The 22,744-nt window shown below is 42.1% G+C and overlaps 1 protein-coding gene across 1 annotated transcript; it reads left to right on the forward strand.

Moving 5' to 3' along the window:
- The first annotated feature begins 15,778 nt into the window (after positions 1-15,778).
- LOC126543560 (male-specific histamine-binding salivary protein-like) lies at positions 15,779-21,949 on the forward strand. The gene is made up of 5 exons (XM_050190671.3): positions 15,779-15,933; positions 16,720-16,901; positions 20,643-20,725; positions 21,187-21,261; positions 21,722-21,949. Exons 1-5 carry the CDS (start codon positions 15,799-15,801, stop codon positions 21,862-21,864), a joined length of 618 nt encoding a protein of 205 aa, XP_050046628.2. The 5' UTR covers positions 15,779-15,798; the 3' UTR covers positions 21,865-21,949.
- The last annotated feature ends 795 nt before the right edge of the window (positions 21,950-22,744 follow it).

Consider the following 22,744-nt stretch of genomic DNA (forward strand, 5'->3'; position numbering starts at 1 on the left):
CTGTGCGCGCGACCAGCGTTCGAGTATTGCCGGTGAATCTAGACTGTGCCTCTTGCGTCTTACTACAAATCCTCATATTACACATGTCGCTTTGAAGGTATGACTGCCCGATCGCCGTGCCGTACGATGCCGCCACCGGACTATACCAGCTACACCCTCCCACTCCCCGCCATCCTCCCGTGCCCTCACACCGGTGTCCCGTGCGCAACCGAGGACGGCGACCTTCCCTCCCCGCTTCCCGCTGAATCTCGCGCGTGCGAAACTCAGCCGCGACCAGCGGCTAACCCTTGCAAGCTACATCGATGGTGTTGTGGGCCTTGATCTTTATGTGCAATATCAAGGCGATGTCGCCGCCAACGGCAAAACTGCGCCTGTAGTGTCGACGTAATTTATATCGCTATAACAAATACTATTTTTATCCCACCTCGCGGAACATATTTCAGCCTACGTATCGCAGCTAGTAGTTTTGCGAGGAACAACTTGGAACAAATTCTGAGGATGGAACTGGTTTTCGGATGTTGATCCTGATCCGTCACATTTAAGAGAGCGAACCTTCGCATTCGCGATATTCTCCGTCAATCTTGATGTAAAATTCACTATTCTACCACTTCTTTTGAGCAAGCGCTGTTTTATGCATAAACAAGCAAAAGTAACTGTAATGTGAGCACATGTAGTTGGACACTAAAAATTGTTTGTTGTACTTGTGAAATCCCGAGGATCGGTTTCAAGTTTCTTGCAAGCTCGCAGGCTTCAATTCATATGCTGCAATACGTGCTTTCAAATAAATATTGAAAAACGTAATTACTGTTATTCTGTTATTATTCAGTTAAACACATTGATTTCTCGTGTAAAAGATGGCCGCCTGATCAAGTTACATATCTCAAAACTAAGAATTTTGTTATCTACCACGTGCAAAACTATACAAATGTGGTGGTGCTAAAATGACACCTCGTATACATCTGATTGAGTTAATAGCGGCAGGTTGGTCGCTCATACTGTACTCGACATCAATCGACATGTCAACATCGCGCATGTTAGAGGAAAGTAATTAAATAGAGCAATGCTCATTAGTACCTGGCCCGAGAACTGCGAAGATAACATGATGCGAGTTACAAGTAATCAGCCGCAAATGTGCTCTAACTTGCGCTATAATTTTAGAGCAAAGCTGTGACGGGCTCACTTCTGTAAACGCGGAGATAAATTACAGTACAAGACAACGTTGGTGTACGCGTTTTGTCTGTCCAGTTCTTGCCACTATTTTCCCTCAAGAAGCTTTTGCAAACCGGCATGTGGTCGCCACCTCAACAGCTCGAATCTGTACAACGTGGACTGCTGGTCAATTGCAGCGTGGAAAAATAAGGAATACTGGCTTGCCTGGCTATGAATTGCTTGAAAACACGTACATTTATTCTAGTTTATGGCAAGAGCTCTTATCTCATATTCAAAAAAAGGTTATTTTCTCTCCATTGCTCTGTATTTGAATGCTGTAGAATTCCCAGAAAAATACGCTCTACGTGGGGCCGTCGTAGTCCTTCACCTAAAGTGATAAAACATTAAACAATCTGAAATAATTTAAAAGCACGCAGCTGTCAGCACAGTGACATGTGGAAGAAGCACTTGGCAAAGTCGCTCAAATGTTCAGAGATACAGCGCGTGTTAACCCTAATTCAAAGAAGCGGTAAGGCGTGCTGACAGGGACACAATAGAAGTGGACAACATGAACACGGTGTCTTCCGTGTCTTGTGTCCGTGTCAGCACGTTTTACCCATTCTTTGCATTATGAATCCTCACTAACAAGCTCGGCGTTCTGTTATTCTCAGCTTGATTTGTAGAACTCTGAGCGCTTTTCCTTGTTCTATTGCTCATCTGCACAATCCTGCTTCTTTAGCCTCCTTAATGGCGTTCGTGTTCACTTCTCTAGCGTCCGTGTCTGCACGCCTTACCCCTTCCTCGCATTATCAATCCTTACCAACTAGCTCGAATTTTTGTCGTTCTAAGCGTGTTAATCCTGAGAACTAAGATAAAAATTGTTTCGAGCACCAAGGACAGACATTTGGCCAGAAAGGCTAGCAATTGTTTCTTTTGTTTTATTTATGCCACCGTGTATATTGTGTGAATGTAGGGAGTTTACCTCTCATCTCCCACTACAACCTTCAACCAGTTTTTCCTGTATTTTCACGTCCATAAGTCAGCCGCATTCAGGCCCTTCATTGACGGCATGTGGCAGTGCAAGTGGTATAGAAACGAAAAAGAAGTTCAATAGCTTTCACATCTCGCACATCTCTTTCCCTGATCGATGTCCCCTCTTCGTCATTAGGAGAGGCATATGAGCCTGCATTTTGATAGCGTTTACGTCAACATATTTTAACTCAGCTACATTAAAGGACAAAGTGTTCTCGCAAACAAAGCTATATTCTTTTCTGAGCAAAGTTAGGCCAGTTTATAGAAGTGTAGTTTATAAAAGGAAAGAATTTTCGGCTCCCGCACGGTACCCTGGTCTTTCCTTTTGAAAGCTTTCGTGCTCGGCATCCGCGTTTAACTCTTGTCATGTATATTCCCGACAAGAAGTGAACTTGTTAGTGAACATCAGCTCACTTGTTTGCGGGGATATGTCATGCTCTGGTCATGGCCTCAGGTGCCCTAAATATGTTTTTCGTCAAAATAAAACCGCCGCTTCCGAAAATTCGTACCTAATACTTTACAAATAAGGGATTGAGAAACTTCACTCATAGCCTTGGTTTTATGGTTTGCACGACAAAAGGTTTGAAAATGTCTAGTGACTCCGTTTCAAGCTCACATCAAAGTGACAGGACACTAGAACTTTTGCGAAGTATAAGATACTTAAACAAGGGTCCGAATCGTATACGTAATGCGAAAATCCATTCTAGGACCAGAGCAACACCTTTTCATGAGGTTTGTTAGATGGCCGCCCTTCTGGCTCCACTGATGTGTAAATATATATATATATATATATATATATATATATATATATATATATATATATATATATATATATATATATATATATATATGTGTGTGTGTGTGTGTGTGTGTGTGTGTGTGTGTGTGTGTGTGTGTGTGTGCGTGATATGAGAATAGATACGTGAATCGTCTTCCAATAGTACATTCTTTTGAGAATGGGCGTCTCTATTTTGTCCTGCTTTGATCCAATCGTTTTTGTGTTAGTCAGCGTCGGATTACGTGCTTGCGGCTATATGTGAGGCTCTGGTCACGGCATCTGCTCCCGTCAAAATGTTTGCGTCAAAATAATACCACCAGTTACGAAAACGCGTGCGTGATACCTTACAAATGATCGATTGAGAACTCTCAATTATAACTTTTCTTTTCTGGTTTGAACGACGAATGCTTTGAAAATGACTAGTGACACCATTCCGAGCTCATATTAACGTCACAAGACTCCAGAGTCTTTCCGGAGTATAAGATACTTGGACAATGGTCCGAATCGTAGGGGATGCATAAATCAATTCGAGGACCACAGCGAAACGTTTTCACGACGTTTGTTAGACGGCAGCTCTTCTGGCCCAACTGAGGTACTGCAACCACTGAGAATATATATCAAGATCATTTTTATTGATTAGATAGTCGCTCATTGCAAAACATTCCAAAAACCTAAGTGACAGTGTTAGTATGGTGAATTGTTGGAGCGAAGTTTTATATGAAAACAAAAACAATAAATTCACGAGATCGTAATAATCACATGTTGGGGCAAACACTGCTGCTTCTATGGTTGAAGCATTAAAGTAGGCAAGGAAATCGCTAGCGTTTTGTTTAGTTGTATTCTTTGTTGCAGTGTAGCACTGCTAAGCCTGATGTCGCGGGATAAGATCCCGTCCGAGTCGGTCCCATTTCGTTAGGGGCGAAATGTGGGAAAGTGCGTGTTCCGAGCATCGCGGGAAAGTTAAAGATCCACTGGTAGTAAAAGTTAATGTGGAGTGCCCCAATACGTTGGGCCTTATAATGAAATCGTGGTTTTGGCACATCTAACCCCTGAATTCAATAGATTTCCGTTTACCACACCAACAAAAAACGCCTAAAATGTCAATTGAAAATGCCTACGTTCCGAAACATTCGTGTGCCATTGTTGAGAAATGAGGGCTCCCTGATAAATTAGAATGTGCGCATTTTGCAGACATTTCAGCGCTCCTCCGATCTACTCAAGCACCACTGGATGTCCTACCATTAATAGATTGCAAACATATACATAGCATAAAAACTTGAGCGGTGCGGTTTCTTGCGAATATGACCGATTTTCGACCTCCGCAAGTGTCCTTGCCGTGCTACGTTAGAGTTCATTTAGCGCTACTTTTCAGAATGCATTGATGTGAAGCCCACTTGGACTGGTACTGGAAGAAAGGTAGAAACAGAGGAGTGGAAGCAGAAACAGATTAACCGTGCTTTTTTGCGTAAAACCTTGTTTATTTAACTAAAACGTTATGCACTAAAATGTTAGCAAATATTGACACTAAGGTAATTGCTTCTACAAGGGTTAAAGTTAGTAGCTAAGCACGAAGTCGCTGGAGAAAGGCCCAGCCACTGCGGCGGAATTTGGATGAAGGCTAAGCGCGGAAGCACTCAAGCACTTAGATTTAGGTACACGGTAATAAACATCAGGAGGGCCCAAATTATTCCGGAGACCTCCAGTACAGCGTGCTTATTAATGCAGTGCTATTCATGCAGTGTGCCTTGTTCGTGCGTCATTGAACACGCCACCTCGCTGCCTCCCGCTCGCCCCTCGCACTTCGGATTTCATACGTGCTCTTTCTACAGCGATGCACTCCTAAGTGTCTAGCTCAGCGGCAGCTGCGAAAGGTGCTCGCCCTCTGAAGCATGCCTCAGAAGACGTAGCAAGGGAACACAAAAGAAGGCGACATAGTCGCATCAAGCCTATCGTTAGGCATAAAATAAAATTATTCGTCGGGGAGCAACATTGTGCCATGTTTCCAGCTTGAGACAAACCGGAAGTTTGAAACACATCCACTGATTCAGCGATAATAGCTTAAAAATGAGATTAACTAAATCGTGGGTTTCGACTTGCCCAAACCACGATTTCAATATGACGCATCCCGTAGTGGAGGACTCGAGAAATTTGTACAACCAGGGTCTTACCGCATTTCGTTCCCACCGAAATGCGGCCGCCGTAGTTGGTATTCGATCCCGCGAGCTCGCGCTTAGCAGCCATGCTAAGCATTGCTAAGCAGCCAGTAACCAGCCACGGCGCGTCAGAAAGAACTTAAATCCACGTCGAAAACATGAATCGAAAACATTTCACCTAAGCCTTAATAATGCTTTCGCATTCCCAGACATACGCAGTCTTATGTGCCTCTGCTGATTTCTTTTTTATTGTTTCATTTTAACCTAGATAAATTTACCAACATTAGTATATTTTTATGATGACCTTCCTATGTTGAGTAGCTAGGGAATGACGCAGAAATTGTGTGTTCCAGAAGTTGTGTGCCTATGCGTACTTATTTATATCTGCTTTGACTGTTTTCCCACGTGCACTGATTGCAATAATCGGCCTATAGCATCCATCAAAGGCTGAAAAACAGGAAAAAAAGGGGGAAGGCATGAGATGAAAATTCATGACAATGAGCAAAACGACAAGGTGAAAGCAGGAGCCAACGTTTCTACAAGTGGACTTGTCATCGTCAAGGCGACATATGCTTTCCTCGCCAGAGTATATATATTTTTGGGGTTCTTCTAAATAGGAGGGGGCGTAAGGCGGGTGTGTACGGGAACCTGCGAAGGTGTGTTACCGGCAAGGGTGTCAAATTCAGAATAAAGGAGTGCTGTTCACGAGGCCAGTGACACGGCCGTCTGTCAATCACGTGTCAACGGCCGTGTGTCTGCCATCGCGTCAACGGCGTGCACAGAACCCATCTGGTACCTGTTTCACTGGGGGTCGTGGGTTATCGCGTCTCTGAAAGAGATAATAGAACGAGCGGAAGAAACCGGTGCTGTTGAAAAAGAAAAATTAGAGGACCTACTGAAATGCAACAAATAAATAAATAAATACAGGAAAGAACGGAAAGAAAAGGCAGTAAAGAAACTAAGCAACCAAGCTAAGTGTTGTTGCCTATAGGTTGAAATTTAGCATAGCGAATAGATTTCAAAGCTCCATTTGAAACGTTCACGCCTCTTGGTGCAATCTCTTGAACTTATGCATCAGGTATGATTATCTGTATTTCCTTTCTCGTTCAGAACGGAAACTTGACCGTCAGATCATCGAAGTTATGGTTCATCAAAGTTATGACCTCATTGGTTGAAATGCTCCGCGACGGCTTTGGGAATGTGTTTAGCTGTGTCGGCGCGATGTCCATTTATTCTGACGTTCATTCATTGTCCCATTGCAGCAATGTGTTGCGTCTTACAGAGGGAGCTTTGTATTCAAGCATACAAATTACATCATAACTTGTACATGTAACGCTAGATTTGACTTCGTGTGTATAACTGTTTGCGGTGCTGTTATTTTAATGGCACTTTGGAGGTGCCTGCAGGTTTTGCACTTCGGGCGACATGCTTTTATCACGGGGTAATGATGTTAGCTGAATTTTGCGTGTGCTAACATGTTTTTTTAAAGTTCCTGTTGCAGCAATAGGTAACCCTTGCTATGTTGAGTGGCTTGGAAATGACGCGCAATTTGTGTATTCGAGAAGGAAAAGTAGGAATGCACAAGGCAAGCGTCAATGTGTACTTTGGGCACCTTGAGATTCGGAGTAGGACTTGTTGTTGGGCCAGTTGGTTGGGATCTAATGGGTACATTATAGCGCCACAAAGGAAAATAAAAACTTAGGAGAGAGAGTATACTTTCTCTCCTAAGTCTTTTTTTTTTCCTTTTTGGCGCAATAATGTATCCATTTGAGACCCGAAACCTCACTGAAATTAACTATACCGTCCGAAAGTATGAACGCCATTCCTGCAACGAGCACTGTGTACAGGGATCTCCTTCTCACTGTTGTTTTTTTACTGCTGAATCATTCGAGGCACAAGTTACACCACGCCCTACAGTTGCTTCGTGAAACACAACTATTCAAGAATTTGTTTGCGGTTTAGCGCTTAGTTAGTATGGGAGGTGTATTACAGTAAGTATTTGTCTTTCGAAGTTAAAAAGCCCAATTATATTCACCCTCGAAGATAACGTTCCAGTTTGTATTTCCCCAATATAATTGCTGTAACTAACTCTTGTCTAGAGCCTTTGAGAACCAGACTGTGGTCCTCTCACCAGCAGATAGATTCTGTACAGCATCGACCGCTGCCAATTTTCAGCACGTATACATGAGAACAATAACGGCGTCGCTGATTCTACAATTCGACCAAAAAAGCCGCTCTTTAGCGTATCTTATGAATAGAACATCTGCCATTGATTACTTAAGAACTCATTTTATATCTCTTCTGCTAGATTTGAAACGGAATCCTGTTTCGAGTGAAATTATGCAAAGTGTGTAACCAACACGGCAATTTACATAAAAATAAAGGCGTAAACTAAGACATTTCACATAGAGAGCGCGGTTTAAAAAACATTCAAGTATGCTGGGAGAGTTTTGAAAGTTCCTTAAATGCTTAGATGTATAGCGGATGTGAATCATGAAAACTGTGACCTGTACTAACGGCCTATTTCGGCCTGAAATAGAAATCTTTCGCTATCGCCTGTTTGTGTGTTCTTGCTTGCTCCGCCCACCTTTAGACGTACGTAACGGCCGTTTAGCATTTACGTCGAGCAGTAATTGCCGTCAGCAACTCTTCCTGCACTTCTTTGTTCAAACGTAAGCAAGATTCGTGTCGCATCGGTGACTACATCTGGAAACTCGACTGGCGTAGAAGCGAAAGAAAGTTCACTAGCATCTATATTTATAATATTTTCTTCGGAAACAACTGCGCCTGTTTGTCTCCAAGCGAGGCACGGGAGCAGATATCTTAAAAGCATTTACGTCAAAACATATCTTAGAATTTCTCTTGATGATTCTGCAGTGTTTAGGAGATACTTATTTGTTCCGACGTTCTTTTTTATATATTGAAGTGGAAACCTGCGTCAACATATTTTAAAGGTTCTTGTTCATTGGCATATGTGAGTTTCTAAAGAACGTACAGGGACGCTCTCTGATTTAGTACCATATATAACGGACAACGTAACATAAAAAAGAAAGGAGCGATTTTTCTCAATATATTTTGATGATGTAATGTAATACAATTGTAAGCAGCCCATTTTCATCCGAGGTGTTTGCAACTTTATTGCGAGGCGCATTCCATTGTTCTGATACGAAAACGATCGTGTTCCACTATACCAGCATTATATGATGCACCGCAAACGCAAGCTATGCGCACACACTTCATCATCTTACTATCTAAAAGAAGTTGAAAGAGACTAGCAAAAATTTTCATTCGCCTTTTAACACAGCAGGATTACGTGTAATTGATATCGCAGCTATGCGAGTTGCCTTACACCTATATATGCGATTCTATTTAGTTCGTCATTGATCCATTCAAAACTTCTGCACGTTAGTCGGCGTCCGCTTACCTGCTGGTGAGTGTATGTGATGCCCTGGTCGAGACCTCGCTAGCACAGATTTGTTTCCATTTCGATATAACCGCTGTTTTAGATGCTGCGCTTATAATACCTCAATTGTGTTGCAGTTGAAAACGTTGAGCGCTTGACTTCATTTTAGGTTTTAAAAGCAATGGCTTCGAGGAGTGTTATATTGGGGCAACCATAATAATAGTGTTAATAATAGGGCTGATAGCGTAGCTAACTCCGCTATTAACCCTGTGCAATTTTCTGTTACCTGACTGTCAGGCACTGCCAGTCAAGCCCTCTGAGGCTTTGGTAGGCCTGCCATCTGTACTTTGTTTTCCGTCACGCACAATGAAGATTGTATTGTATTGTATTGTTACCACAGAATTTTGACTGCATATAGGCTGCTCCCGAAATTATTGTGGGGATTTCGGTACCTCTGACATACTTAATTTCTTCGTGAATTCGCACCATCTGATTGAATGCGGCAGCAAAACCGGGACATTATATAACATACAGAAGTCAGGCCTGCAGGCGATGTACAGCGGCCCACCTATAGAATAAAAAGTTGAAAAATTAGATCCAAAACTACGTCAACACCTTTAATATGTTGGCGCCAAATATGATCTTTCTTAAGAAAGGTGTCCATCCTTCCTAAAGGTGTATTACAGGATTACCGTCATAAATATTGAAGCAGCAGTTTTCTATAGAAGGAAAATATCAATTTTAAAATTCTATATAGAAGTACAAGCCTAAATGACGCTAAAAACCAACACGACCAAAGGAAGCGCTAATAAACAACCAACGTGATAGCAGCATAAAAGTCTTCCTTTGCCATGGCTACATCAAGTTTTTCTTTGTAAGTAACGAAATGAGTATACTTTCTCAAGCATGCCTTCGGGAAAACATTGTCTCTTCGACAATTCAAGTCAGATTTCGTGAGCTGGAGTTCTTCGCACTAACTTTTGAATATATTAACGTTGCTACTGGCTTCAACGTTAATCCACAGCTTTCTTGTTTTACGCTGGCGACGATTTGGAGGAACTACGTGAAAGGGGGCGCTTTGATCAATTTTGCTCGAGAATGCCGGCTTCCGTAGAACTAATTTTCCTTATTCACGTTCTGTAGGTTTTGAGTTATTGATTCATTTGGCCTAGCTTAGCGCTCTACTCACCACGAGATTAGCTGAAATAGTCGAGCAACCACCTTCTATAGATAATCGAAGGCACCTGCAGAGGAAGCGAATTGCTTAAGTAGTACAGAGAAATCAAATGGACACGAAAACAATAGTACAAATGAGTTATGTCCTTGTCAATAACGAATGTTGATCGCAGCACAAATTCAGAGGACATGATTTCTTAAACAGCATGGCATGCAGACGACACAAACGACGGTTGCAACAGAACGACAGAATCGTGATGATGGTAACGACGGCCCAACAACGCTGGCAGCATGAGCCAAACGGCACGATTACAACGAAATCACGGCATCAAAATGACGGTGGCATGACAACACAATGACAAATGCATGACAGGGGTTCCAGGACGACGGCTACAATTGTGCGTATTTATTATGAGAGGCCGCATGCTCCTTCGGCTATTGGCATTTAAACCTCGAAGATCCAACGATACTTGCAAGTCATTCTAGAAGAAGATGTTGTGATGTGGTACGATGAGATGACACATATAGAGAAGAGATGCGAAGCCATATTTGTCACGTCGTCACGTCACGTCGTCACTTGTCACGTGTCATATGACACGTCGCGCAACGGAGTACACGGATAACGAACGCCTGCAAGCTAGCGCCATCACAGACAAAGAGTTTAAAGCCTCTGGCGACGCACAGGCGACTGAAAGCGCTTTCATTTGGGGTTCGAAAACCATATCTCAGTATTACTCGGCTACGCAAGGATTACATGTCCACCCCGCTTAATGTCCGGCCACTGACATCACAGTAGGCTAAATATAATAAATGAAGAACCGACTGTATGAGTTATATAGGTGATGTGTAAGCATTTCCTACTAATTACCTGCGGCTTCTTTGTGGCATGCAGCTGTGTTTAAAATAATTGCGAGAAACACCGCGAAAGAATCATGAAACGGAGAACCATGTTACGATACAGAAATTTTAAATGACACTAGCGGGAGAAGATGAAGAAGAGGCGAGAAGCAGCAATGTTCGCTTATGTTGCATAATTGTGTGTTTCGATGATGCGGCTTCTTCGTGGAAGATGAGCACTGACCGATGTGTGCTGTAGTTCGTGACGTAATCGAATGGCGTCGCGTTTGGTAGACCTCGCATGTAGACGTGGTCGGGGGCGCTGCCTCCTCTCGATTATCATCCGTGATCGGCTTTACTCAGGCGAGGGCTACGTATGGCGGAACAGCGCTGGCCAAACCTTGAAAACTATCATCGATGGCGACAGAGTTTATAGCTTCATGTTCACTGATTTCTCGCGGCTTAGTTCGAGTTGAAGAGAGAGCCAACACAAAGGTCAAATCGCTCGCAGCTGCAGGCCGTATCTCCGAAACGATTGTGTTACATTGACGACGCACAGGTTTCCTTGTAGGGTAGGCATAGAAACGATTGCTCATATGTAGACAAAGAGCGCTATTGGTATAGAAGGCGCGCCCGTCGAGATTTTAATCAGTGACTCAATTTTTTACAACGAACACAACCTGGGGCAGAAGTAAACGAAGTGTGAAACCTAAATATATTAAAAACCTGGTAACTTCACCACCATAGTAGGGAATCGACTTCACCGCTGCTGTTCCGCATTGGTGAACTAAACTTTAATGATATATAGAGGACAGTAGCAAATATACGTACTGCTCTTTGCCCACCAAAATAATACAGCGTGCGTATTATCTGTCTCAACTGTACCCTTTCAGATACTTCAGTTAGCAAGGGATCATCTGCAAACAGCTGAAATATCTTTAGATGACGCCAACACCATTTCACCACGCTCATGACGCCCCGGCCGTGGCGTAGCAGTTTTCTTTCAACATATAGCGACGTCGATGCTGAAGTTAATCTCCCTGTCCCAGCAGTACGATGGCAGAGTTGGCTTCAAGAAAAGAAATTCCAAAGGGACAGAAATCCAAGCAAAGCCGGTTTGGAGGTTTTAAATTGTATAGCTCTAAAGACGTCACACGAACTCAGTCCGCACTGGAAACCAAGTCTTGTGTTATGGTACACAGATTCGTATGCGACGTTTATCTCGTATACGACAAGTGTTGACGACTCGATGGTCAATTAAGTGTCCGAATACTGTAAAGTGCCTCATCTCTTGGGCTGGCTTATTCTAGGCTAACGTGACATAACGAAGGGTGATAAGTAATGCTTTGGTGCGGTGTCGACGTATATTTAAAGCGTGCACGTGGGCAGTGGCTAGCATCCACCTGGCAAATTATTTTGTGAAATGACGTCCTCTTGTTGTGGCTTGTGGTGCCCGAACAAAGCCGCTGTACCTCAAAAGGTACCGAACGGTACGGCATGGGCCGCAGTGCGGCACTGAAACATTCTATATGTCATCTACACTCATCATCATATGGGACCAACTGTACTGCGGTGGCGGCTGTGTATGGCGGGGACGCGCGGGACCAACCTTGAGAGCAGTTATCGATGGCGAAAGTGTTGATAGCTTAGTTGTGGGCTGGTTTCTCTCCGCTTAGTTCGCATTGAAGAGAGACGCAACGCGGCGGTAAATTTACTCGCTGCTGCAAGCGGTATCTTCGAAACGATTGTGTTACGTGAAAGACGCACGCGTTTACTCGTTGGGTAGGCATAGAAATGGTTGCGCACTTCTAGGCAAAGAACGCTATTGGCATTCAACGTGGCTATTCGTTTTTATGAAATGGAGTGATGTTGTGGTGGCTTGTAGTGCCCGAAAAGAGGCGATTTGCCCCTAAAGGCACCTACGTAACGGTATTGACAGCAGTGTGGCTTTCTAATGTATTATACCTGATCTACACTCGTTTCTTCAAATACTCTTTTTCTCTAAATGCGTAGTTGTCGTCGACGTAAAATATATGCTGTGGAGTGAGAACTTAGTTGTGGTAGAGCATCAATTCGGTGGAAGAATCATATACCTTGAAGGTACAAATTTGCAAAAACGTGAGATACTTTTTCCGACATTCAAATACCTTATATTTTGTTATGTAAAATAAGGAAACTGCGGCTCCGGTAACTAGGTTGTGAGTTTCCTTATATTCTGATTTACACATATGTCTGTATGACAAAGTAATTTATTTTTTATTCATAAATAAGCGAACCAAATTTCGTACTCTAAGAATCATCACATCTGAGTAAGTTGGAATTATTGAATGTAAATGTATAATCCTATGTAACCATACATTTGCAGCAGTTCGGCAAACAGAATGCTGCTCGGGTTGATCCAACCTTAGTATTTTAATATATTTTATTAATACTTTCTTTATGATATTCATTTTTGTTTCCTCTTTGTTATTATGGTTGCATTACCTTGCGGTCAAGAGATATACCTCAGTGGGCGAAACTTCTTTTGTCGACATATTTAGGTTTCGACTAGGAAAAATTGTTTAAGTGTAGTGCCTTTAATCATTACAAAATATGATTGTGTTATAATAAATCAATAGCAAAGGTAAGCTTCTGTACTTAATAGGGCAGTAGTTCAGAGCACAGTGATATTCTTTTACCATCGTGGTAGCTTTCTAGCTATGGCCTTTAATGTGAAGAATTAGCGTGTCCCAGCTATCGCGGCTTGCACGTTTTAAAAAACATCGACTCGCAGATACGACGTTGAGACGAATGGTGTTTTGTTAAGAACCGCCTTGCGCACACTTGTGCATTTTTCTCTTATCAGTAATCAAATAATTCGAGTAATCAAGTAAAAAAAGAGTAAGCGCTTTCGCTATAGTGCAAGCTAGAATGCCGAATTGTACATCGCATTTGAAACATCATGTCCAGCATTTTTCATGTCGCTACTTCTTTAAGTTATTGTTTCTGCCTTTCAGTGTTGTGGCGCAAAACGCGAGAAAAATGTGAGGGGAACACAAGCCTAGACATTTTTCGCATGTAAAGCGGCGATCACCCAAAGCGGTTTCAAAGAGTTATGACCAATAGCAAACATAGTGACTTCGAAAATGCCACAAGGCCATGGCGTAGCACTTGGCTGCTGTGCGGCGAAGAAACAGCCAATGGCATGCTGTTTGCTAGAACATATCTCAATGGCTTGGAATGATGACAATAAATACCGCTGAAGTGAACCAAAAAAAGAAAGTCGCAAGTTCGTCCGAAAGGCGAAGCATCGATTGCGATCGCTAATCAGTAGACAGCTGGCTACGCGAAGTAAGAAAGGTAGCTTTATTGGCCATATAATGTTGTAAACATCACCACACTAACTAAATAACCAAACAAGATGTAATGTGTGCACGAGCAAACATGAACACGTCTCCCTCGATGACCGCAGAAACTCGCTGTCAATACACTAGGGCAAGGAGGCACGGCTGCAGCAGCAAGCGAATTGACCTTCGTGCTACCTTTCGCATCAATGTGAATAAAGCCGCAGAAATGTGCTCCGTGGATTCGTCCCCGGCCCAGATGTCTTTCAAAATACAGCGGCCCCGGTGGGCCGGTGCCCCACCCAGACCACCCGTACTAGCACGCCCGCCCTCCTTCCTCCCTCCCCCCCCCCCCCCCTCAAGAGACTGGTGTGTGAAAGAAGGCGGGAAGCTTCCTCCCCTCTTCCCTACCTTGCGTTAGCGAGTTGAGTGGCGATTACTGGCTCATCCGCGCACGCTCAACTCACACATACAGCATGCGGCGCGCGGCGATATTATTAACCATGGCCTTTATATGGAACCTCACAGGGGCGCCGGCAGCGATGGTTGAAATGCGCATGGAGTATCACTATAATTTCTATCGCATTAAAAAAACAAAGGAACAGGAGGGATGCAGCTGCTTGTCATTTGCTATAGTAAAATCCAAGTACGCCGCTTTGTTACTAGCATTAAAACTTCTTTTGAGCACTGCTCTAGCTTCCTCAAAACATGTGATACCTCCTCCAACTGGCATTTTTGTTTCAGATTTTGCGCCACAACATTCACATGCTGAAAAAGTAACTGGAAAGAATGTAGCGAGGTGGAAATATTTAAGTATGCTGCTTTCAAATGCGACGCAGAAACTTGACAATCAGGCTTAAGAATTTATGCAAGAAATTAAAGATTTACGAAGTGGATTTTGAGTAGCTAGCTAATGGGGGGGGGGGGGGGGGGGGGGATCCATGGTAAGCGAAAAATGTATCAATCAGTGTGCGCATGGCTATTCCTAACAAAACACCATTGTTATCATGGTTGTTTCTCGTAGCCCCTCCGTAAGCAGCTTGGCCGCATAAGCTACACACACTTCATAAATGTGAACCATGAGTTTACTTACATGGCTCGGAAAATTAACAAATATTTGCTCTATTCCAAATAAAAAAGGCAAACGACTACCAACTCAAAATACTCTTCGATTTTTTAATCATGGCCTCATCTTGCTAAGGCAGATTCTTCAAATTTTTGAAAAAGCTTAATGTCTTTCATTCTTTTGCAAGTCTGATGAAATGAGGTTTCTCGGATTCTGGCTATACTGCGACGCACACCCCATGGTAAAGGCTGAAGCGTAGCCTTTGACACATTTTCGGCCACATCAGTTTCTGAGCTTGCATCTCCATTGACATGCACGGGTCGCGTGCGTGTTTTTCTCTTTCGCCCACATCGCAATGCGGACGCTCGACTTGGAGCTGGAACCGGGATTTTGTCCTCAACAGGTGGGCTCCACAGCCGCTAAGTTGAGCAAAAAGTTTACATGGTGAAAAATACGGTAAGTTATCAAAACTAAGATAGCTTTTGCTTAAAACGTCGGCTTATAATGCATTTACCACAGTTAATTTTCACAGAATTGTTTGTAGTGATACGTACTAAGGTAACTGATACAAGGACTAACTTTTACGCTGTGTCCTACGTCAATTGTTTTCCCAGTAATGCTCCTCGAACGAACTGAGAGCGGCATGTGCGTAATTCAGAAGAATTTGTAACTAGAAACATCCACGCTTAAAACTTCCTTGATCATTGAACTTTTGTTCCAAGGTTGCAGCTGGTATGAATGTGTCAAATATCAGGATACATTTGTTGACGCATGCAGTGACGCCGTTCATGGCTGCTTAAGTTTTTTACCCCTCAAGCACCTCACATATAAATTGGAGGCAGGATTGCTTTGTTCGCTAGATCTGCCTTTGCAGCGAATTGATGATGAAGGTAGCACTCTTGCTTTCTCTCTTTGGCGCAGCCATGGCTGCAAGTGACGGCAAAGAATCAGTGCCGGGTCAGAAGCTTCTTTGGCAGAATGAAAGTTTGGTTGGAGGTTATCAAGATGCCTGGAAAGTAAGTGGTTTCGCTTTATTCGGCAAAACATACTAAAGGCGACTACATTTTGGCAGTAGTATGCGGGCGTGAAAAATACATTCCAGATACAAAACCCTAGTTCTTCCTATTACCATTTTCCGGCCTTTTTTGCAGATTCATTCTCGGTTCTCACCACGCGTTTCAAATAGCACCAGGAAATTATTAAATGATGCTTTTGAAGAGTTTTTTGAAAACGTTACGCAAGCGCTGTCACAGTGCTATCACTTAAAAAACTCGTGTTGGAAATCGATTGTTAACAGTTTTCAGCAAAAGTTATGTGCATTTTAGTTGAGAGTCGTTATACAAGTTTTAGTGCTAGAATTTCCGCTTAAACTAGAGCGTGCTGATAAATGAAATGGTATCGAAACTGCTTTACGGAGGCATTTCACGTAATAGGGATTTCTGTATCAGGGAAAATTTCTGAAATGAGGAAATTGGCCATGTTTCAGCTCTCTAAGCCATAATGCCTGGTAGAACTTATTTGTTTTCTAGGAAATGTCTGCTTCGATGCTGACAAGTCGGTACTAAAAATGCAGAAAGTGCAATATTATGTGGTAGAGTAGCAATAAAGTATCGATGCCTAATATGTATTCAAAAGGTCTTAGAAAACTATACGGATACGCGGAAAGATACTCGAGCATGAAATAGTTTGTAAGTAATGCAAAATGATTTAGCAGCCCGCAGTAACTATTTTTGCAAAAATTTTAAGCAAGATACAGGTATTTAATTTCAACTGACCTTTTGTGCTGTTACTACGCTTTTCAGAGCATTGGACAAGCAGAGAACGTGACGTATGTACTCGCCAAGGCAACATACGAAAATGACACAGGATCCTGGGGTCAACAATTCAAGTGCCTGAGCGTGAAAGAAACAAATAAGAATGAGACAGCTAAAACAGTTACATCTGTTTTCACGTTCAGAAATGCGTCTAGCCATGGTTCAGAATAGTGAGTATCTAAACATTTCACTAGAATAGCCTGAATTGTGAAGGAGTTACTTACTTAGCTTTAAAGTCTAATTAAAACAGTGTTTGGCGTCATCTGCCATCCTATATAGATGTCTTGCTTATCATGTGTACAATGGTTATTTTCTCTGCAATATTTATTGCTAAAGGAGACTTGGCAAGGTGTCTGCCCAGAAAATGTTTAAGTCGAGTCATGTCCTGAACTATGCCTTCAAAATCAGTATTTAGTACCACATCTGAGGTCCTCCCATTTAGTAGGCTACTTTTAAGAATATTCAGAATATTACTTATCTGGCCGTTCAGCAAGAACAACTGATCTCAAAGATGCATTGTTCTTTTAGAATACGGCACACGTAGACTTAAAGATAAAAGAAAACGAGGCCCCATTGCAGAGTCTGTCAAAGCTAGGTACCACGCTATCTTCGTCAAATATCACTGAAGTTATCGCATTGCAGCTAATGCTAAATCATAACTTAGCGAAAACGTTACAGATCTTGCAAAGTTCTGATGACGACCAAGGCTCTAAACAAGTGCTACTTTCAATGATGATGGAAGACGAGAAATGCTCTGGAAGACTACGGCGCGCCTTAAGCTCTGTAAATCTTATGTCTTAAATGTGAGAGAAATACTTTACTAATCCATACACAGGTGGTATTGTATCAGGGCACGGCCGTCATGACAGATAAGCTTTCTCCCTCTGAAGAGAAACAGTTTTAATGTATTCTCAATGAAATATTCTTACAGCAGCAAATATGTGCTACGTTCTGCGCGGATTTCAGGTGCTTGTGTTCTTGTTCGTCACGCTTCGGAACAAAACCGGTAATAACAACAAGGAAACATTGGAAGAAATATTTCTGTATTTGTATGTCAACGCTCAAATAATAAGGTGGAATTAAAAGTAACCATTAACCATTTAGCCAACCGTGGCACTATCAGTCCCTCCAGTACGTTATATATTCTCGAACATTCAAGTTCGCGAACCCTTTTGACTACCATAAGATTGAGCACCTCAGATCCCTTTATAATTCCTACTCATCTGATATTATTGGCCTTGGATATAGTCTTGACACCCTAAAGTTACATAAGAGAATGTCTACTCCAAAGCTATTCTACTACGTTATACCTTTAGCAAAAATGTTGTTTCCACATCCTATGCCTTGTCCGTGAGGGGCGCTGTTTCAAATGTCAGAGATGATTTTATGCAGATAGCAATACACCAAAAAGTCTAGAGAAGGATGACGGCGGAGCGGCTTAAATGGTGAATTATCGCAATTGCCTTGCCGAGAATGTTAATTCTGTATAAACCTGGCAGCAACTTGGCCATGATTTCTTTCCGTTTACATTTATTATTCTGCATTTCAAAACAACAAGTTGTTTATATCCTGTAAACTTCGTAAGGCGTCACTGCATAGGTCTTGAAATGACCTCAGCTATAATGTGGCTTTTGAAACTCAAAGACATGCAGATTTCAAGAGATATTATGCGTTTGAATGGGCTACAATATCGAATACGGACATGTAATTTAACCGTTGAAATATATTTGAAGTGATTGGTTCCTAAGGTTTCGGAAGTAAGCACATACAAAATAGTGTTGGTAAAGCTAGAAAAATATTATATGAGCGATACGCTCAGCACAAACTTTGAAAAAGCTGTAATATAGTTTCTCTGGTCTATTATGCACATTGAAGTAACATATTACCAGATAACAGCGTTTTATAAGGCTCGACGTTTTAAATAAAAAGCGCAAACGCTAATAAATATTTGATTCGTCTCACTCATTAACTGTATATAGCAGTTACAAGCACCCCCTCCTTCTAAACACCTAAACCCACCCATATGAGCCGCAATGTTATACGTCAGAATATTGAATGTCCCCCCTTATTTATAGTGAAAGCTAAAGCAGTTTCGGACAATTTTGTAAACCTTTTCCCGAAGTCAGTCTCTAAAATGTAAAGAACGCTGGTTGCGCACAAACCCAGTCATTAGTTTTGCGTTGTGCAATCTCTTTGAAGAAATACATGCGAGACACACTATGGCGGGCATAGCCTCCGGCAGACGGATGTAATTTCTAACATTATAATTTTGGCCAGTATCCCGCGGAATTCATATATTTCTGTGGTATGGAGAAGAAAGATACCAACTCCATGCCTTGCTTCGGCAAAAAGCCAGCTTAGCTATGGGCAGCTCCCGGTGGTCTTATGGTGCGCGTGATCATCATCATACATCAGGATATCATTCAATCGAGAATTTCAATCCTGAATCCCAATATATTTTCAACAAAATTTCAATCTAAACTAAGAAAGAGTTTTGTTGCTTGCTCGGTTAGCTTTATCGCTAACGACGCCTCTCATGTAAGCCTAAGAGTGTCTTAAAGGAAACTAGATAATTTCCAGCAAATTACGTTGTATTTCTACTGAACGTAAACGTAAACACATTAGAGATTTTGACTCAAACAATCTATTTGGCTTCGTTGTTGAATGACGCAGAAAATGCGCAAATATTTTGTAGTGAAGGCATGCAATCGGCGTTTGTTGTGACGTCAAGTAATTCCATAGAAAACAGAGCTGGCAACTTTCAAAACTGCCGGACTGTTACATATGAAGATACCTGCACACCGATAGATTGTATGCGTGCTGGGCTGTGTTGAGCCAACTCTGGCGTAGAAGTAATTATCGTGGGACCGATTTCAGCAGGAGACCTCGGCAAAAGCTGCCCCTGCAATACAAATTTTCGTTTTGACACGCGGCCAATATGAAACCGACTAGGAATCTGCTCTTAGTAAGTTTAACCTCTTCGACTACGTATAGTCTTCAAGAACCTTAGACTAGTAGTGCGCCAATTATTTACATATCACCCCAGTGCTAAAAATGTGATCATGCAAAATTTAAAATTTGTCAACCTGTTAGCATGATGAACGCTTACAGTTAGCATATGATGCTTTGTTTTGTCTTATGGAGCGCAATTTCATGCGAGTTCGCAATTGCGTTCACAGGATAACACCATTTCTCTATACGGGCGAAGCAATGATTGCGGTAGTATTGTGTAGGAACACAAGCGTAAAACTCGTAACTGTGTTGGCAGTGTGAATTAAACGTGAGCTAAGTCAGAACGTGCAGTTGTGCTAGGGGCCCTCTGTTTGTATAAAGGCTTCCGACAAATTCATTCAAGTTCATTAATAACAGCCTGCACCTTTCTTTGCAAATTTACAATCACTTTTCCCTATCGGATATGATTTAAACCTTATTCGAAGGTCGAACCCCGAGGTATTGTACAGCCGCGCCAATGAATATACATCATTTGATTCGTTGAGCTCAGTTATTGTTGTGCACTTTATATACTAAACTCTGGGAAGGTTTTAGATCAATGGCATGCGCTGTCGGTGTATTGGTTCATGATATTTGTTTGTGAGCTACCATTCTCAAATTTTGAGAAATGGTGTTGACAAGACTGTAACACCTGGTATGAGCAGCTTAGTGATGGAATGGTGGGGCAATATAACACGCACACAGCGCATGTATTATAGCAGGCAGTGGCATATAACATACATGTACTTAAATATATGCGAAACCTCGCGCCGATGCCGACGACGACTGAATAAATTTCGCTTGGGGAGTCCATATATGTGCTATTGCAATAATGTACCTTTTGACTATTTTGCACCATGCACTATTGAGTCGCTCTTCTTCCACCATGCAAATATCTGCATTATATTTGTTATTCGCAGTTTCAATGTAACAGAAACAGTGCAGGCCGTATCCACCGAAGGCTACAGCACGACAAAAAACGCAATTCATTACCTAGTTGCTGGTAAGTACGTGCAAATTTTCCGTAGAACAGCAGCAGAATTATCTCTTAACTTTCACCCGTGAAAATTACATTGGGAGTGCTAGCTTCTGATTCGTCTTATTGCACCTATCGGTAACATATTGTGCGTGTATAATTCGCACAAAAAGAATACGCATTTTTTCTTAAATCGTGTTAGATTGATGTGCGCGGAACTATATGTCCTTTCATCTCCTTCACGGTATCGGTATAGGATATTTCAAGAAGGGAAATCAGACTTTTAAAAGCAAGGACATTAAACTACTCTTAGATACCGCTCTAGGTGCTTCAAACATTTTTACATTTTTTTGCATGTAAACCTCAAATGGTAGGGGCCTGATGAGATTTATTTAAGGTAAAGAATTGCCTGTTTATTTGGCGTGTTTTGGAAATATACACCACTTTACTTACCATAATATTGTACATTTGTATTATTTCATCCGCAGGAAACTTCACAGACCAACTTATCTTTACTGATGGAGAAGTGTGCGATGTTTTCTACGTGCCTTATCAAAGCAATGGTATGGACCGATAGGGCGTTTACTTTTTCTTAAAACGCGAATTTATTTATAAATATTTCCAGTTCAAGTGCGTGTTTTCAGGCTGACGTTGAAAGTGCCCACCCAAAGATAAACAGTGCTCTTTAATATATGAGAAAAAAATATGCTGCTTTGGGGAAACAGATGACTGAGCTTCAAATATCTGAGTAATGGAAAAATGCTAGAGACAAATATTGAGAAAGAATAGATAAAAAAAGAGAGAAAAGAGTAATCAGCATAAAATGGGACATACTACGTTGTTTTCATCTTGGTATAAATATGTTCATATAAATACATCATTACCCATTGCAGACGTATGGTAATCGAGAAAAAAGTTTTAGAAAGTCTAGACTCATTGCTAATACTTATGTTTGCGTAGAAATGCTTCTGACGCACATTTCTGGGATCGTGTAAATTTTTATATGCTTTTTTTCTTTTGCAGGGTGCGAACTCTGGGTCAGAAAGGAGAACGTGAGCAGCATTCCGGAGTGCTGCCTGTTCGTGTTCAATGTATTCTGTGCGCAACGACATGCTGTTTACGATAAATACAATGAAACAGAATGCGCTGATAGTGCAAGCCGATGACTTGTGTGACCAATACTTTTATAAACCTCACTGTTTTGTAGCCGGTAGCATGCACTTAGAGATAATAAAAGCTTATTAGATTGCAGTAGCCTTTGCATTGCATATTTTCGCAAACGGAAATCAAGCCGGGGCTGTAATGCTAATACAATAACCTTAAAGAACCCCTAACGACTTGCCTCAATTTTCAGATGATAGCGTCGCTATAAAGGATGGCATACCACGAATCGGGTACCAAAAATGTTTTTCGAATCCCTGAAGACAAGTGGTGTTACAACCGTAATACGCGGCTTTCTTTATGTTTTCTTCTGTGCTAGCGCTCCGATAGCTGTCCAGGCGAATATTCAAAGGGGCAAAGCGCCGTTCAAATGTTGGGCGTCTCGGCTGAGAAATACACGTCGAGGCACCTCTTGGCGACCGTGGTAGACTGCGCTGCGCAGAGCGCCCATTCTGTCTCGGAAGCCACTCATATCACAGCTACGCCTCATTCTGGGTCGTAGAATGGCTGTTTAAAAACGAAATGCTGTTTCTGTCATATTCATATCGCAGACATACATCTCGCCACCAGTTGCTGCGAGCGAGCCTTCAGAAAGAAAGATGCGAATTGGAACAGTGTGCGGTGTCCTTCGGTGCTTTTCGACCACCTAAAACTAGCGATCGGTTTCTCCTTTTTGATAAAGCACGTGATAAAGTGGTGGAAGAGTTGGGTACTCCCAGCTGATATTCGAGACACTTTTTGTTGGCACAGAAGGAAGCCCTAAACCAGTGACAACTGGTCGCCGTTTCAGCCGAAATATTCGAGGACTGTCCTCCTAGCTTAACGCTTTCGAGACTTCATCAGTTAATACACAAAGCAGTATGGAAGATGCCACACCATCATGTT

The sequence above is a fragment of the Dermacentor andersoni genome, chromosome 10 (genome assembly GCF_023375885.2).
Source record: "Dermacentor andersoni chromosome 10, qqDerAnde1_hic_scaffold, whole genome shotgun sequence".
NCBI classification, from domain to species: domain Eukaryota; kingdom Metazoa; phylum Arthropoda; class Arachnida; order Ixodida; family Ixodidae; genus Dermacentor; species Dermacentor andersoni.

Excerpts from the sequence above, each read along its gene's own strand:
- LOC126543560 (XM_050190671.3), top strand. The coding sequence starts at position 15,799 with ATGATGAAGGTAGCACTCTTGCTTTCTCTCTTTGGCGCAGCCATGGCT. Across the intron at positions 15,934-16,719 it reads GTTATCAAGATGCCTGGAAA|AGCATTGGACAAGCAGAGAA; the intron begins GTAAGTGGTTTC and ends TACGCTTTTCAG. Across the intron at positions 21,262-21,721 it reads CGTGCCTTATCAAAGCAATG|GGTGCGAACTCTGGGTCAGA; the intron begins GTATGGACCGAT and ends TTTCTTTTGCAG.